The following is a 16,717-nucleotide window of genomic DNA, read 5'->3' on the forward strand; positions in this document are numbered from 1 at the left end:
TTACACAGATAATTATGTATCTAATAATTGGCACTTGCAGCTGGATGTTCAAAAGTGCTTGGGCACTTGGTGGGATTGGTGCTGTAATACTGAAATGCAAACTTCTAATCTGGAAGTTTTGGAGGGTGAAAAAGCTGTTTGCATTCAGAATTGTGATCCTGAAACCTCACTTTAGTACAATGGCACCAACAGTTTTTAACAGTCCCCCTAATAGTAAGGCTGTATTTAGTGTGTAGGAAGCAGTCTTAAAAAGAACCCAGGTTTACTTGCTTCTAAATTAGCACCTGTATAATTGGCCTCTTTATCTCTGTATATCTTTGCTTCTGTTTTGCTTAGGTAGGGTGAGAGGGAGACCTCAGACTTCAGCTGCAACACTGTAAAACCTCTGAAGCCTCCTTGGATTTAGACAAGATGAGAATTGAAGTGTCAAGAGGATGCGTATGTTCGCCAATGAACTACATTAAAGTACTTTCTGTATCACTCAGTGTAATAAAATGCTGGTTTCATCTGAGTGACAGTTTTTCACAGACATGGGTGAGTTCCAAGAACTGGGGAATTCCTGGAAATTACTGTAAGTTTAGTACCTTTAGGGTTTTTTTTGGTTGGTTTCCCTCGCCCTCCTCAGCAAGTGCTCACAGCCGTGTCACTACTGGCAGGCTGTCCTCCTTGCACGCAGCCGGAGCGCTGGCCCTCAGCGCGGCTCCGCGCGGTGACAGAGGTGGCGCCGGGCCGCCCTTCTCTCACTGCCCGGGCGGGAGGGGACAATCGCCGCCTGCCCGGCCCGGGCTGGGCAGCACGGGAGGCCTGTGAGGCGATGCGCCGGGGCATACAGCACCCCGGGGCCGAAGCCTGCCAGCGGGTTTCCGAGTGACTCCTCCGGAAATATGTGGCCCGGCCACAACGCCCTGAGCCGGGCGCGGAGGGCAGCGGGCCCCGCCGGCGCGCCCAGGTGCGGCCCCTCCTGCGGCAGGGAGGGACGGAGGGAGGGAGGGAAGGAGCTCCGCGGGCGCGGCCTGCCGGGGAGCAGCGCGGGGGTGGGGTGGGGTGTGGAGCCAGGCAGGAAGGAAGGAGAGAAAGCAAGCAAGAAAGTGAGCGAGCGGGGAGCCGGAGGAAGAACTGAAAGTTGAAGGACTCTAAAGCCCTGCGCTTCCTTCTTCTGCCTTCCTGTCCCCCTGGGCTGCTGGCTTTTGGCAGAGGTAAGGCGGGCGCAGGGTGTGCGGGGTTTGGGCGGGCTCTGGCCGCTGCCGGGCCGGCCGCCGCCGGGGGTGATGCTGCGGCTCCGGTGCCGCCGGCAGCGAGCCCCGCGCTGCTGCTGCGCCCGCCCTGGAAAGCTGCTGCAGAGTGTCTGGGACGGGGCATGTCCCACATGAGCGACACGTACCGAAGCTGGGATCGAAATGGAAACAGTTGTAGGCAGGTAGAAAATAAGGTGTGTGTTGCTGTCTCTTTTCTTTGTAGCTTCAATTATTTCAACCATTTGTATGTAAATGACATGCTAAAGAACAGTGCTTTATTGTAGTGTGTTTATTTAGTGTATGAGTCGTTTTTGTGAAGGCAGACATGAACAGACCTCATGTTAGCTGCCATTATACACCTGGATATTTTATCAGAAAACTTAAAGTCAAAGAAGCTGTAGTATGTAATGGATGGAGAATACGAATGAAGGGTACAGCAGAAGGTACTAGTGTTGCCACTGCAACTTCCCAAAGTTCCAATTCCACCCTGAGTTTGCTTATTCATGCCATGCCGTTCCTTACTCCAGCGACTCTGCAAGTCGTTCCACTGGAATTTCTTGCAGTATGAGGTTTGACTCCGAGGTAACGAAAGTTGCTGAACCTATTTCTAGAAGGCAAGTTAAAATTTCTGAAATTAAAAAAAGAAAAGAAAGACAAAGAAACAGTTTGACAGAGGATGTGATTAAAGGTATTTTATAATTATCCTCTAGGTTGACCTATGCTTAGTAACTTCCTTGTATTGGTAGAGGCAATAGCTCTATCGCAATTGTTGCAATCGGTAATTTTTTTTTAAAGCAGTCTATATGCTGATTGTTTAATGTGGGTTTTTGGAAAGACTTTTAATCTACAATGTTTTCTATGTTAATCTTGTCAGTTTTTATGGAGTTGATTGCAATGCGAAGATGAAATTTACTACTTGCTGATTTTGTTCTGCTCCGTGGTAAGACCTGTTGCGCTGTTTGTTGGGTGGGGGTTTGTTTGTTTTTGGTTTTTTTTTTTTAAACATATTTATTAGGATCTTAATCTAGTATGTTGTTTAGCAGAAGTTGGGAGCAAGCCTGAACTTGCTTGTGTCAGTTGAACTGATTGCTCAGAGTGTGATTATATTGCCATGTACTTTTAAAGGTTTGACAGTTTCTTCAGGCTTGTATCTGTATTGATATTAAAAAAAGGAAAAAAGCCTAGTCCCAGCTGAATGTTTGTGTTCACCTATAACCTACTGTTCACACATTTAATTATTAAAATTTTGGTTGGTTGCTTGCTTGCCTCAACAAAGATTTGTCTATCTCCCAGTCACTTTTGTCTTCAAGACTTTTCGACTTAAACAATCAGAATTAAAGAATTTTAAAATTAGTAGGTAGAGCTTTCCAGAATGCTAGACACAGGTGCTTACCCTCCATGTGAGGAAGGGTTCTGAGAATTAGAAATGCCATTTTTATTTGATCCTATTTAGCTGTCACTTTTAGTAGAAGAAAAGACCTGTTAGGCCACTCTTGAGTTTTTTTGCCACTCCTTGCCTAAGTCCGTTCCATAAGATGGGAAAATGAAGAAATTAACAATCAGTTTGTAAGGAAGTGTGAAAAACATCTTCTGTGAAAGAAGGTTGTATGATTCTGTGAAAGGCTTGAGATGTGCGACACACGTTGCAATTCATCTGCTGCTGAAACTTTTTTCTTAGAAGAAAAGCCCAAATGGTTTTCCTTGTGTTGCTTTTTTCACTTAGCAGTTTAGGTGTTTTGTCCATATTTTGATAAAATGGAATGGTCAGGTGTCTTCCAAGAAGTTTGACATTTTTCTTTTTTTTTTTAATAGCTTTTTCCTATTTTTGGTGACCATGTTGAGAATGGTGGTTTTTGTCTTGGTTATGCTACTTAAGATAATATATTACAACAAGAATAAATTTTATTTAAGCAAGTTCAAATTCCCCTTGTGTTTTTGTTTGTTTTTTTGTTGGTTTTTTGGGTTGATTTTTTTTTTTGCTATTTATAAGTAGGAAAAATCTGTTTTGCCTTGCTTCTGAGAGGAGATGTGTTTTATGGAGTGTATGCAGCCATGTGCACTAATGTTGTTTACAAATGCTGAATTTGTGGTGGTAGAAATATGGATGTGAAAGAGAATGAATGTATTTGTACAAATGTGTATATGCCAATCCATTCTAATACTGTACATTCTTTAGGGTTTATTATAAATTACTTTGCAAACAAAGCTAAGGAGGTGATTAAATTATTTTTCAAATTGATAGCAATCATATCAAAATAGAGCAATGTATTGAATAAGGTGGTCCTTGAGTTCAAACCTTATAAAATGTTTTAAAAAATGATTATATGTTTATGTTCTAGCCTGTGAAATGCTCACCAGTGTGTGTAGATTTGTTTAGTTATTACATTAATCTTTGTGTAAGTAGTGAAACCAAATCAGTTGTCAGTATAACTCTTTGCTTAGACCCACAAAATAATATGTAATCTTAGTGGTATTTAACCAGTTGCATAGCTAGGCCAGATCTATAGCATGTCTTCAGAAATCTTGATGGATGCACTGATAGCTTCTGCCGTAGACAACTAGAGAAACAGAAAGTGGCTTGGGCTTTATCTTGCAGCACTGTTGGCATTTTGTGGTCAAAATGTCCTCTCGGCAAGCAGTTCCTTCCTTCCTTCGCTTTGTTTGTAAAATACACAGCAAAACATAATCGTTCTTACAGATTTGGACACAGTTTGTTCTCTGCTAGGTATCCCTTTGCATTGGTATGTGGTTTATGCAAAGATGAGTTAGAGTCCAAACAGCTGATAACACATGGCTATTTGAGTTCCTGAAGTGACAACACTGGAGGTGTTCTGGAATAAGGGACAGGCAGGCTATTGCAAGCTATTGCATGTAGAAAAAACAGTATTACGATAGAGAAGAGAGAATGTGTGGATATAAATATTTTTGTTTATCTATAACAGATATATACTTATTTATAAATATATAGCTAAAGCTAGTCTCCTAGATGCATTTTTTGTTATTATGAAAGGTGGAAGGATTGAGAAGATGATACTGTCTAAAAATGAACACTAACACCTTAGGGGAAGAAGTAGCCCAATGCTATCATGAAACCCAGAACTGTCAAGGAAGGTGGAAATGGCTGACATCATCAGCTGCAACTGCAACTTTACAAGCCTTAGACTGATCTGCTAATGCTGTAGGGGTTTTATATACTTGAATATGTGTGTGCTTTGGTTGTTGTTTTTTGGTGTTTTTGTTTGGTTTTTTTTTGTCCTTTTATTTGTAGTCATTTGATTTGTGTTTTTTTAATTACTGGGTATCTGAAAGACTATTTTCTGTCCCAAACAGTACCTGTCTCATATTTTTTTCCCTGGTAATTAATTTCTGTACTATTTTTTCTTCATTCTGTACTCAAAATCTGAGAATATATACTCATCTAGTTAAGAGGATATACGTTTACATTTTTCAGGGTTTAGAGATGGGTGGAGGCCATACTGTTGAATTTTGTCCCTTATGACTAGAGATTGCCATGAAAATTTTGAGGAAATGCTGAGTTTTCAAATTTTCAAAGGAATGATGGAAGTTTATATAAGTATGCAGGTTGGAATGGGAAAAAGGTAAATACAGAAGTGGGTTGTTAATCCACTGTTCAAATCAATCCAAGGCTTTTTGAATTTAAATGACTTGGGAATCTTTAATTGAGGGTTAACTCGGTAATAAAGTTACTGTCTTGAGAAGCTGATATCTGATTGACCTATAGAGTTGTCTGTCTAAAGGGTTTTAATTGTATCAATTTAAAATTCAAGATAAGTCACTTCTGAGAATTGTGGTAGTGATCGAAGCTGATAAAAATATATCCAGAAAAATGAAGCTAGAGACTAGAGATTTATTTTAAATAAAGGAACATTTATAGCAATTGGTACAGTAAAAATGTAGGCAATGTTTTAAGCTTAAATTCTAGATCCTAAGTGCTGCATTTTTTGTTGTGAAATACTTTGAAGAATTAGGTATTGATGCCTACTACCCTACTACCACAGACAAATTCTGGTCGTAAGATTTCTCCTCTTTCGAAATGCTGCTTAAATCTTAATGCTCTTCCACTGAAGCTGTTCTTTTCCAGGCTGCTTAAGGCTAGTACCTGCATGCCAGGACAGCTGTTCCAGTCAGCAGATTTCCCTAAGGCCAAATTACTCTTTATACAGAAAGAGGTGAAAAACCTGTTGAGTGTGGCTGATCTTAAACCTTGTTTGAAGAAATATTTTTTGGGGTTGTTTCAAACACCTTCAGAACAGTAGCATCTGGTTTTTGTAACTTGTGATTTTAGATATGGCCCTGAAAAAAAGAATAATTCAAACAGATGGAATCTGGAGTGTAAGAGCTGAGATGGAAAATACTAAGGAAAAACTCATGAACAGCCAGAACTTGCCTATGGGGTCATGCCTGTTCTCTTTGTGGCCAAGGGAAAGCTTCCTTGTCAGAGTTGAGAGGCTGGTGGTTACCTGTTTCCTGTATTCCTGCAGACAGTTTGTTTGAAGGGCTGGGTCTACTGCTCAAAACCATGTTATTGAGGATAGTACTTGTTTGGTTAGGCTCTCAGTTGGAGAGGGCTTGAATGCACAGTTCATGTGGAATGCTCTAGACAGTCATTTTTCCTTTGTTCTGTTGCAGGTGTGTTTCTATGTTAAAAGGATTTTGAGATTGGAAGATGAGGGAGTAGAAGCCCTATTCCATAATTAATTGGTGCTAGTGTGGGAATAGGAAAGTTTTAGGCTCCAGTTGTGGTCTTGGATAACATTTTCTCTCCCTGATAGCCAAGTACTGTGTAATGTGAGTGTGTGTGTGTAAATAAGTGGTTCATCTCTTAACTGTTCATCTTAATGTTTAACTACTAGGAATATGTGTTTTAAGTCTGTATTACTTGTGCTGAGACTTTGATTTTGCTATTTTCTTTATATAGGCTAAGATAAAAGGATAGGTTTACCCTTGTTGAAATTATTGTATACAAACAATTAAAAAATATTACTGTTCAGCTGACAGGGAGTCTTTCACAATTTTATTCAAGGTAATTCTGAGGTTCAGGTGAGAATTTTTTTTAATGTCCTTTTTCTTTTCCATGTGTTTGCAGTCTTTAAAAAAAAATCAGTTTGAACTGAAGAAACTTGAAGAGGTGTTTTGAGGAAACAGATATTTTCTGCTGGCTGGCGGACACCAAATTCAAGAGTTTTCTTGCTAGTGAACATGCACGCAACCTGACTATTTCTACTTGACTGTGTGGGGCAATATACGGAATGAAGTCATGTCATCCACAGGCAATGGCTCTGATATTGAAGAATTTTTAGTCAACATTAACCTTGCACAGTATCTTCCTAACTTTAAAAAATATGGCTATAACACAGTGACAGATTGCGTGGGAATCAATAACTGCGTGCTTCAGCAAATGGGAGTGTTGCCTACAGGGCATCGCAGAAGGATTCTTAAACAGTTAGACAGTCTTTTGGAAATTCAAGAAAATTCTCTTTTCCATGAAAATTTAAAATTCAAAGACCTGAAAGGTTTGGAAGAGAAGCAATATTCATCCTCTGATCAGGAGTCTCCTGTAAGCAACTCAAGTGTAGATCAGACTGGCTTGATACCTGTAACATCATCAGAACAACTTCTTAAAAAATCTTACGTCAATAAGGAAAAGTTTGAACTTGCAGAGCACAACTCAATGGAGGCAAATGATGATAACTTTACAAATTTGGATTTTTCTAGTTTATACCAGAATTCGGACAGCATACTAAAAGCTGTCAGTCAAAATAGAAATACCAACACGAATAATCAGCAAGATGCCTCACTGACAGAAGCTGCTGCATACCAAGCTGATGAGCACTTGATTGGCCCTTTGGTATTCCGTGATCCTCCTTCATTTGTTCGTTCATGTGAGACAAAATGCGAGGAAAACAAACAGCAGAGGTTTGCAGATGAGGGTGATTTATCTAATAGAAAACCAGATTCTCCATTCTTTAAGTTTAAAGGAGAAATGATAGACAATGACTTATATGATTCCTGTACACTAAACTGCATGAAAGTATTTCCAAGAGCAAGCCGATCTTTTATCTTAAGGCATCGACCTGTACCAGAAATTCCCGAATCAAGTAAAGTTCAACCTTCATCAAGGTAATTGCTCTTTAGTACTAATGAGAAATTACTATCATGGTAGAACTTACGGTTTGGGGTTTATTGAGTTTTTTTCTTATGTCTATTTTCTTTTTGTGTGGGTTTTTTTAATATGTGCTGTAAATTACACTGGATCTGATATGAATGTTGCCAAATTAACTGAAGAAGGATTAAGCTTCAATGTACTTTAAAAGTATAAATGAGAGTGTAAAGGGAAATTTTAGAACAGTGTGTCCTTATAACCGCCCCAACTTTCTCTGCATCTACATATGAACAAATAAAGGAATCTTTATTGATTTAGATATAACTCTTATAAGCTATAAAACATAAACAAGAACTTCAAGATGGCTTTTGGGTTCATTTCTGAACTGATAATCATTTAATTGTTAACTTTGGAGAATGAAGGCAATCATTTATTCATATTATGCGTTGGCTTTTGCTGGTGGTCTCATAACAACAAAACCTTAGCTTTTAATGATGTTTCTACTATAAAAATATTTGAGACATTCCAGCAGAGGAAAACAGCAGTAGAAAAAGGAGGAAAAAAAAGACGATAGCTGTGGATGGTTTTTCAGAGTTTATGGAATATTTTAATTTGTTTCTAAGTATTCAGGTGATGTGACTGTGTATTTTTCTTCCTTCAGAAGGGTTGAGTTCGTAATTTGAAATGAGAAATTACTGAGTGGCACTTATTTCTTGAATAAGCATTAGTTGTTATAGCTTGTCTTCGAAAAATATGATAGAATGTTGAGAAAAATATCTGCTGTTGGGACTTAATTCAAGACCTATCTTAACAAGGTATAATTGTTGGAATGTTAAAAATAATAGGCACTGAATATGTAGTCAATCACAATACAATATTGCAGTCTTTAAGCAAAAAATACCTCCCCACAGGGTAATTTGTAATATAGTTGGATCTATTAAGTAAGTTTTAGTTGTCATGCTCGCCGAGTGTCTTAAACAGAAGAAAAATTAATGCAGAAGCATGTGCAAAGTTTTGTTGGTGTAGCCATATCCAGATCATTAGGTTGCATTTATTTTTTTTTTCAATTTTTTTTGCACCACAAGCTATGCCTGGAGGGGACATGTCTAAGAATGTTTTATATTTATCTTGAGTTTTTCATCTGTGTATCTCAGCAGTTAGAAACATCGAGTTTATACATGCTCTAAATGCAGGGATTTCCCAGCATTTTTTAGTTTTTAGATTATGAGCAATGTCAAAATTAATCTTGTAGTACAGTTGTTTGAACAGGTGGAGAGGCAAAGTTTCTTTGCAACAATTAGTGATTTTTTTTTTGGTGTGCCTTAAAAACTGCTTCATTGGTGTCTTCTAAATGACAAAAAAAAATGTGCTCATTGAAACTTTAATGTACCTATCCAGTGAGGTATACTGCTCCAGTGAGGAGAAGATTTATTTTAACTTTTGTAGAATGATTATACCTACTTCATTTAATAAAGCTAGTCACGCTGAGACAAAATGGGATTCTTAACCTCTAAAACATAACTACATACTAAAAGAGTATTCTCACTATCTTTTGAGAAACAGTCATCCAGTTGAGAGAATGTATAGTAGTCTTTCCACCACTGGAGTAAATCCGCCAATTCCCAGTCTGTTAGTGATTGATATGTGACTGGGACACTAACTTCATTACCCAAAATTTTGACTTGTGAGCTCCAGTATCTTTTTGTCTTTATGCTCCAGTTACAGCAATATGGAAATCCTGAGGGACCAGTGTGTCTGCCAAAGATCGAGGCTAAACAAGAGCTTCACATCAGAACTTAAACATGGCAGAAACTCTCTTGATAACCTTTCTGGCAGCCTTTTCACCTCAGGAAAGATTGTATGTTTCTCACAGAATTGCATAGGCAAACAGCCTTAACTGGCCTTATTGATAGATGCTGGTTTCATCCTTATTATATTGTAAAAAGGCTTTTCCATAGAGGCAGAGAAATCCTGCTGAAATCTGGGAAGCCCAGCATTTCCTTCTAGTCATTCATGGATATAAGTCATTAAATTTTTATGCAAGGAATGCTTTTCTCATCACCTCCTGTGTGGCTTTAGCACAAAAATTCTTACAGTGGGTCTCCTTGTGCCCCATAGTCGAGGTGTAACAGTGTCATTTTTTATTAGTAATAATGCACTTACCTCCCTTCCAATTTTATCTGCTTTCCTGTGCCTCACTTCTGCTCCTGACTCTTGCCTGTAACAAAGCATGCTGGCATCTGGAAAGGCACCACAGCATTTTAGAAGTTGAAAATACTTGGTTGGTTTATTTCTTTTTTTGAATTATGGTCCTACAGTGTGGCAGCACTGTAACGTTGGGGGGGGTGCAGAATTAAGAAAAAAAAAGAGAGCAGTGACAATTACACATTTTTTTAATAGTGGAGTTATTGTGCAGATTTTAGTACTGGTTTTTGTTGCTCAGTATTCATGTGTAGTTACACTAGAGTATTTGCAGCTGGACTTCTCCTTTTGTATCATTATGAGCTCTCTCTTGTTGGAGAATTGTTAACCAATTGGTCAAAAGGTGTTTAAAACCACAAAGTGAAAAATAGAAAATAATGAAAGTATTGCAGTGGATGGAACTAACCATCAATGTGTCTTTAGGACAAGATTAAACATAATTAGTTTTGAAATAGTTTTAGATGCTTTGGATACTTTGGATAATGTCAACTGGCAGTCACTCTTCTGTGAAATAGTTACCATTGCATCAGTCTGGGAAGGAATCTGTTCAAACAAAAAGCTGAAGCAGATTTATAACATGGTAGATCTGATTTTTATACAGAATAATATGCAGATAAAATTTCAGACAGATGAATGATACAATTTTTTAGATGTTTTCATGTCGCCCATCTTTGTTACTTGTGCAGTAGTGGGGTTGTTCTTATTCTTTATTAAAAAAAAGTAAGAAAAACTAGACCAAAATTCTGAGCAATATCCTGCTTATGGGGGAAGATATAAATAAGTAAAATAGATAATGATGCTTGGCCCGAGCAGGCGCCACTTGTTTTCTGCAGTTGTTAGATCCTATAGTTGGGATTTCTTGCTTGGTGCTGATATCCTTTAGACTCCATTTCTTAGCATACAGGTGCTCAAGATTGCTAATAAGTTGCCAAGCTGGTGTTGCTGTGTATCTCTACTGTGTTCTGCCACAAAAATAAATTTTTTAGAAGAGAGAAGCTGCTCCCTCTCTTTTCCTGTGGGAAAGTGTCATTTTTACATCTGCTAGCAGTCTATAAACCTCAAAGCTTTAATGCAGCATGCTAGAGCAGTTTTGATGTGTTTGCATTATGGGAGGGTTAGGTCTTGAGATAGATAGAAAAGAAAACATGTCTTGAATGAGTTTGCAAACAAAAGCTTCTTTCATTTAAAACACTCAGCAGATGAATGCCAAGTAAAGACTTTGAGGCACTGACCTCCTTCCCTCACATTTTTGCAAGGTGACAGGAGTATATTGAACAAACCAGCTTGGTGCAAAGTTCTGTGTGAAATTTTAGCTTTCCAGCCTTTCAGCATTTAGCAAGACCAGTCAGTGCCTCACACCTTTCATCCTGTTTATACATAATATGGGGTGCTAGAGAAGTGTGTGCAGCCTAAGCTGCATCCGGTACCTCTTAATATATGAAAACAGGGAGTCATAGTCACCACAGCTGGAACAAAGTCAACATTGACTGACATTTGAAACTATTAGTATATCTTTGAAAAATTGGCACATGTTGTGGTTGGCAGACTGCTTGTGCTAACCTTCCATTAAAGAGCAAAATAAAGAATATCATCAATTTTGGTTGAGGTACTCAATTTTTGAATTGAAAAAATTCATGAGAAGAGATATTCGCTTTTTGAAATGGCTAAGAAAAAGTCATGAATTGATACAGTTACAAGATTTTTTCAATTTTTTTCCTCCAACAGATGTCTTCAGTATTTTTCTCTCTTTTAATCCAGGCATTTAATCTGTACAACAACTAGCCTACTATTCTATTAAGCATTCACAAATTATTATCATTTTATAGCTTGCACTGTTGGGTTTTTATGATGCATAATCTTTCAAGCAGATACTCAAAGTGAGCTCATTTCACTCATATCTTCAGATAGTTTTTAATTTACATAAGTTTGAAATTTGCTTTCCAAAAATGACAAGGAGATGTCTTTTTCCAGCATTCAAAAATACTGTAGTTGGTTTTTCAGCAGGATTTTGTGCCATGTATACATAAATGTAGGCGCATGATCAAAAAGAATACACAAGTCCTGAAAAGTATATGGATTTAAAAAAAAGTGTAGGGTATTTTGTGTGTGTGATTTTTTTTTTTGTTTTATTTTTTGTTTTTTTTTAAGCTGACTTGTTATTTTTCATTACTTGGTGAAATTATCCATCCACCCTGAAACTAAGCAAATGACTCACTGTTTTACATAAGGAAGACCTCCATAATTTTAAAGGCTCTTCAAGTCAAAGCTGTGTATCTTTAAGTCTTAATTTAGTTTAATGCTGCTAATACCTTTTAAAAGATACCAACCTACCAACAAAAAATCTGGTCTGTGTTGAAATACACTAGGTTAGGTTTTGGGGTTTTTTAAGCATATTAAGTTCACACAAACACATGAAGTTAGTTTGCTGATGGAGCTTCAAAAGGTGTAACTAGATGAATTTTAGTAAAATGTATGATGAAACACAGACTTTTTAAGTATTTGCTATGTATTTATTGTAGTTATGACTAAGGAGAGTAAGCAGTTATATATGGGAATGAGGCTATTATCCACTTTTACTGGCCCAACTCACCCTGTGTTTTCTAAACCCGGGATTTTATAAAGTAATCGTTGGGGGACTTAGTTATGCAACCTGGATAACATTTGGAATGTCAAGTAGCTTTATAAGTTGTGGCTTCCATCTTGAATTTAACCTAATAAAATTTTTGAGGCAGATTTAGGTATGGAGTCAAAATTATGTGAAATAGTAGTTCATGAACGCCTGCCTTCTGTCACAAAGAAACATCATTTTGTAGTTAGGAGTAATTCAAGTTGGACTTCATGGGACAGTAGGTCCAAAGTCCTAAATGTAGCTTATCTTAAAATAATAAAATTTCTCCATATGTTAAAAGGGGAAACAAAAGTTAGGAGATTGATCGTTTTAGTAGAAGATATTGCCTTTGGCTTTAAATGATAGAGGACCCACAAACTGTTAGGAAAACTGATAAGGATCTTAAATGGAATTTATAAGCCTCAGAATATTCTACAAGGATGCATGAGAACCTTCAGTACTCCTATTTTAGGCAGGGAAAATGAAACAAAGAGGAAAAATTGATAATATATTAGTGGGGGAATTCAGAGCTTGACTGAAAAGACCTGTAATACCGACCACTGGACAAGTAAAGGCGGATTAGAAAATTTTGAATTCACACTTTTTCTTCCTATGTTCTGATAATAAAGCTGTCTTGGCCTGAAATATTAATAGTAGCAATAATATTGCACTGTACTTGAAATTACTGTAATACATGGGACCAGCATGCCACTAATAAAATAACTTTTCTGCTGTGCATGGAGGATGCCTTCTTACCCATGTGCAAAATGTGTAGGGGTGTCCCTGGCAGTTGCAATGCAATGCCATTTACCTCTTGGTTTTAAAACTTTGTAGAGGGAAATAATTCTCTTAAGGAAATCTAAACTTTACAGTAATTTTTTTTCAGTGTTTGGGAGCATGTTCTGGCTGGATTCTCAGGCCCCTTATGAGTTTAATGTTAAAATAGATTTTCATAGTACATCCTTTTTTAAATACAGTCATTGGTAATCATTGTGAAAGAGAAGGAAAGGAAAAGCCTGAGGAAAACTCTGGGATCTCCATTCTTCAAGCAATCTGAATGTTTCTAATATCAATTCAGAACAAAAAGCCCCCTGACTTTGAGATGTCTGCTAGGATCAGAGAAGTATATTTAGTGTCATAAGGGGAGGAAAACATTGTTGTGTGACTTTAAAAAAATCAGAAAATTTCCCAAGATTTGAAACTTATTGTTTCTATATTTGTATAAAATTTTAATTGTTTAACTGCATGAGATGGTTTTGCTTATTTTCTGGGAAATTTCAATTAATGTTTTCATTCTGTGCTTTGTTTTGTTCAAGTTCCCTTCAGAGAAGAAGAAATATGGGCCTTGTAAATATTTCTTGCACTGGGAGGCAAATTTCACAAAACAGTGAGTTAAGCATGCTGATATTTACTTCTTGAATATTAAAGAGAAATAAATCTTGGACTGGTTGTCTAAAATAAGTATTACTTACAGATTTTAAGAAATATTGGGCATCTCAAATGTCTAGAAGAATTATGTGGTAGGAGAGGATTGAATCAGTTCTGCATTTTTACTTACTTTTTGAATATATCCAAATAAAAAAAAAATAGAAAATCTATTCTTTACACTTCATTTATTTTAATATATATATTTTTAGACTAGTGTTTTAAGTTTTTAATATTATATCCAGATTTTTCTAAGCAGAGTTCATTTCTTCAAAGATATAAGGAGTATATTCCTGACTAATGCTGCCTAATTTGTTTCTAAGTGCTCATAGCTCCTGGAAAGAACAGGAAATTTTTTGTGTTAAATAGTTTACTGAAGTGTTTTGAAGTCTTGTGCAGTCAGCGGGAAACTTCTTTCATATTTAAAAAATGTCTTTTTTGAAGTTATGTGTGTTTATTTTAAGCAAATACTTGGTGACAAAATGAAGATGGTGCACAAAAGAGTTCTGTGGTCGTTTATTTTTGGTATTTTTTAAAAGTCAGAATAAAGAGCTTTGGAGCTATTGCTTCTTAGACTAGACAATTGAAGGTTTTTTTTATTTCAACTTGATGCAGGATAGGAAAGAAGAAAATCCCTGTATGCCAGTTATAGTCAAATTACATAATAATAGTGTTAATGTCTCTGGTGAAAAGAAGGTATCTGGAGCTCATGTAGAAATAGGATATTGTTTCTTGTTCCTCAAAGTTTTTTCTGGGAAGGACAGAGAAATTGCAAGCTGCAAAATCTGTGTCCCTTGTTGATTTTATTATGACTTTAGCAGAGCATTTCACACAGTAGAGCACTGTGTGACTGTATCTATTTATTTATTCTTTATTTATTTTCTTTAAGATACTTCAGTGGAAGAAAAGCCACCCATTATCTCTCCATATGGGGAAACCTTTATTTCTGACAACGATAAAGATGCTAAAGTAAGTTGAGAAGCCTGAATGTATATAGTCTGTCTTCATTTTACTCTTCATGCTGGGTATTTCATACTGGCCTTTTTTTTTTTTTGTGCTCTTTTAGTTGCCAGTACTTGATTTCTGTCATTTTAGGTATATGCAAAAGGTTTATGATGTAAATGTATGAGGACTAATGACTTTTATTAATCCCAAGAAACACTTTGTATGTTCAGTAGTAATAAAAAGCTGGAGTGTATGTTTTGGTTGTTTCTTTGCTCATAGAGGTTAAGCTGTTGAGATTTGAAACCGTTAGAATTTACTAAGAACGCTAAAAGTGGCTTTTTTTTCTCATCTGAGAATTGCAGCTCAAGATTGTGTATCTCTGCACAGACTTTTGCATATCCTGTGAAAGCAGCTTGCACATTAGCTTAGGTGATATGATGGTCATATTTGGCCATGCCCTTTTTCAGTTCCTGTATATGAAAGTTCTCAGGACTTTTAAGTTCTTGCATGATATTTTTCATGCATCATCTAAACTTGCTGTATACCCTGAAAGTTGCTTTCTTGTAGGATTCTCTGAAGTGAATATTTTTGTTGGGGTTGGTAGTTGGTGTGAATGCCACAGATGACATGTGGACAGACTTCTGAATCACGTGCAGGGAGATATGGGAGGTAAATTAGCTTAGTGAGGCATCTGCCAAATGCCATTAGTTTCCAGCTCCTGCTTCTGTCTCAGCAGGAGGCAGACCAGAAATTGTTGATTCTGTGATTACTTAGACTTTTTCCAGCCAGTCTCAAGCCACAGAATTAAAGATAACAGAAAATTCTTCTGTCCTGGTCTTCAGTCTAATGTTTCATTTTTAAACTATTGTAAACTATTGACTAAAATAAAAACTACTCAAATGGATGTCTAGGGTTTTTCTTTCTCCCATTCTAATGTCTTTAGAATTGATCAATATAAGAAGATGGTTCAAATTTTGTCTTCCAATGAGAGTAGTTTTATAGAAATAAAAGTAATCTCTTCTTGATGCATACTATGCTTTTTTTGTTGTTGTTGACCTTTTAACACAGTACACATAAAATCATACCTTGCCTTTCCTACTTGTTCTTGTTATGTGCATGCAAAGCTGACCTTTGAGTGTTCATTTTCTTTCCTTGAATGCAATGCCTTGTCTGTGCTAGTTATTGTTGTCTGTGCCAATGTCTTTAAAAATTCAAAATTTAACTTTGTAATTGTTTCAGTGGTCTAAGCTGATTTTCTAGAAGAAGTTTCCTAGCCCTCTTGTTACTTATTAGCATTATTCTGTACATTTCATTGAAATGGTTGTTTATGAAAAAGCTTACCCAGAAAGGTCATCAGCATTCTTTCTTATCTTACAAAGGCACAAAGTACAAAAATACCATGCTGTTAAACTGGATTAACGGCTTGAAAATAAATTGCTATTTTGCTGGTTGTAGAATCATGATTAATGCAGTGTATTATGACATCCTTTACCTGAGCTGAAGATTTGGATTTTAATATCGCTTCCATGTATGTGAACAGTTTCTTACATTGTTTATCACTTGCCTGTTGGAAACATCATAGCTGATTTTAGTTCCGTTAGCACTTAATTGTGGACAAAGGTCATAAAGAACTATGTAACAAACATCTTGAGATTTCACTTTCAGATTTTTTTTCAGCAGAAGCAAATATCCTAGGAACACATGAGAATATTAGGTAACACTGTAAAGTATCTGAGATTTTAGAGCTTATTGCTTCTGGTTCATGTTAAGTCATGAGAGTATAGTTTGTCCATGTTGATTAAAAGGTGTTATGCTGTTATACTTAAGACTGAAATTTGTTCTAAGGGCTTGTAAGTTAGCCATCACCCTTCCTTCTCTTTCATTGGTGTAAAGAAAAGGCTTCTATAGGCTTTTGTGAAGGGAGTGACTGTATAAATAGGTAATGAGTCACTACAGACTGGAAGTAAGTGAGCATGAGAAAACAGGGGAATGAAGGTTATAAAGAAAATTTACCTTTGGTTTGGGTCAGGAAGAAAGATAAGTATAAAGAGAAACCTCTGAAAGGCAACCTGAAGAAGGAATTGGGTTTTTTTAAAATGCTGATTTAAAAACAACACAAAAATTCAGGTGTTTTAGCAACATTTTATTGTTGTGTCTAACTAAAAGAGTCAAGTATAT

The 16,717-nt window shown here is 36.7% G+C and overlaps 1 protein-coding gene across 1 annotated transcript in view; it reads left to right on the plus strand.

The window, feature by feature from the left end:
• Window positions 1-16,717, plus strand: part of ARAP2 (ArfGAP with RhoGAP domain, ankyrin repeat and PH domain 2) — a 271,525-nt gene that overhangs the window by 153,290 nt on the left and 101,518 nt on the right. Inside the window, exons 19-23 of the mRNA XM_071432570.1 lie at window positions 337-534; window positions 2,110-2,175; window positions 6,343-7,376; window positions 13,486-13,556; window positions 14,484-14,563. Coding sequence (XP_071288671.1) covers window positions 6,514-7,376; window positions 13,486-13,556; window positions 14,484-14,563 — 1,014 coding nt within the window. The 5' untranslated portion in view covers window positions 337-534; window positions 2,110-2,175; window positions 6,343-6,513. The remainder of the gene's footprint in view (window positions 1-336; window positions 535-2,109; window positions 2,176-6,342; window positions 7,377-13,485; window positions 13,557-14,483; window positions 14,564-16,717) is intronic.

Source organism: Agelaius tricolor, unplaced genomic scaffold, assembly GCF_023055355.1.
Source record: "Agelaius tricolor isolate 1412-34295 unplaced genomic scaffold, bAgeTri1.0.p SCAF_8, whole genome shotgun sequence".
NCBI classification, from domain to species: Eukaryota; Metazoa; Chordata; class Aves; order Passeriformes; family Icteridae; genus Agelaius; species Agelaius tricolor.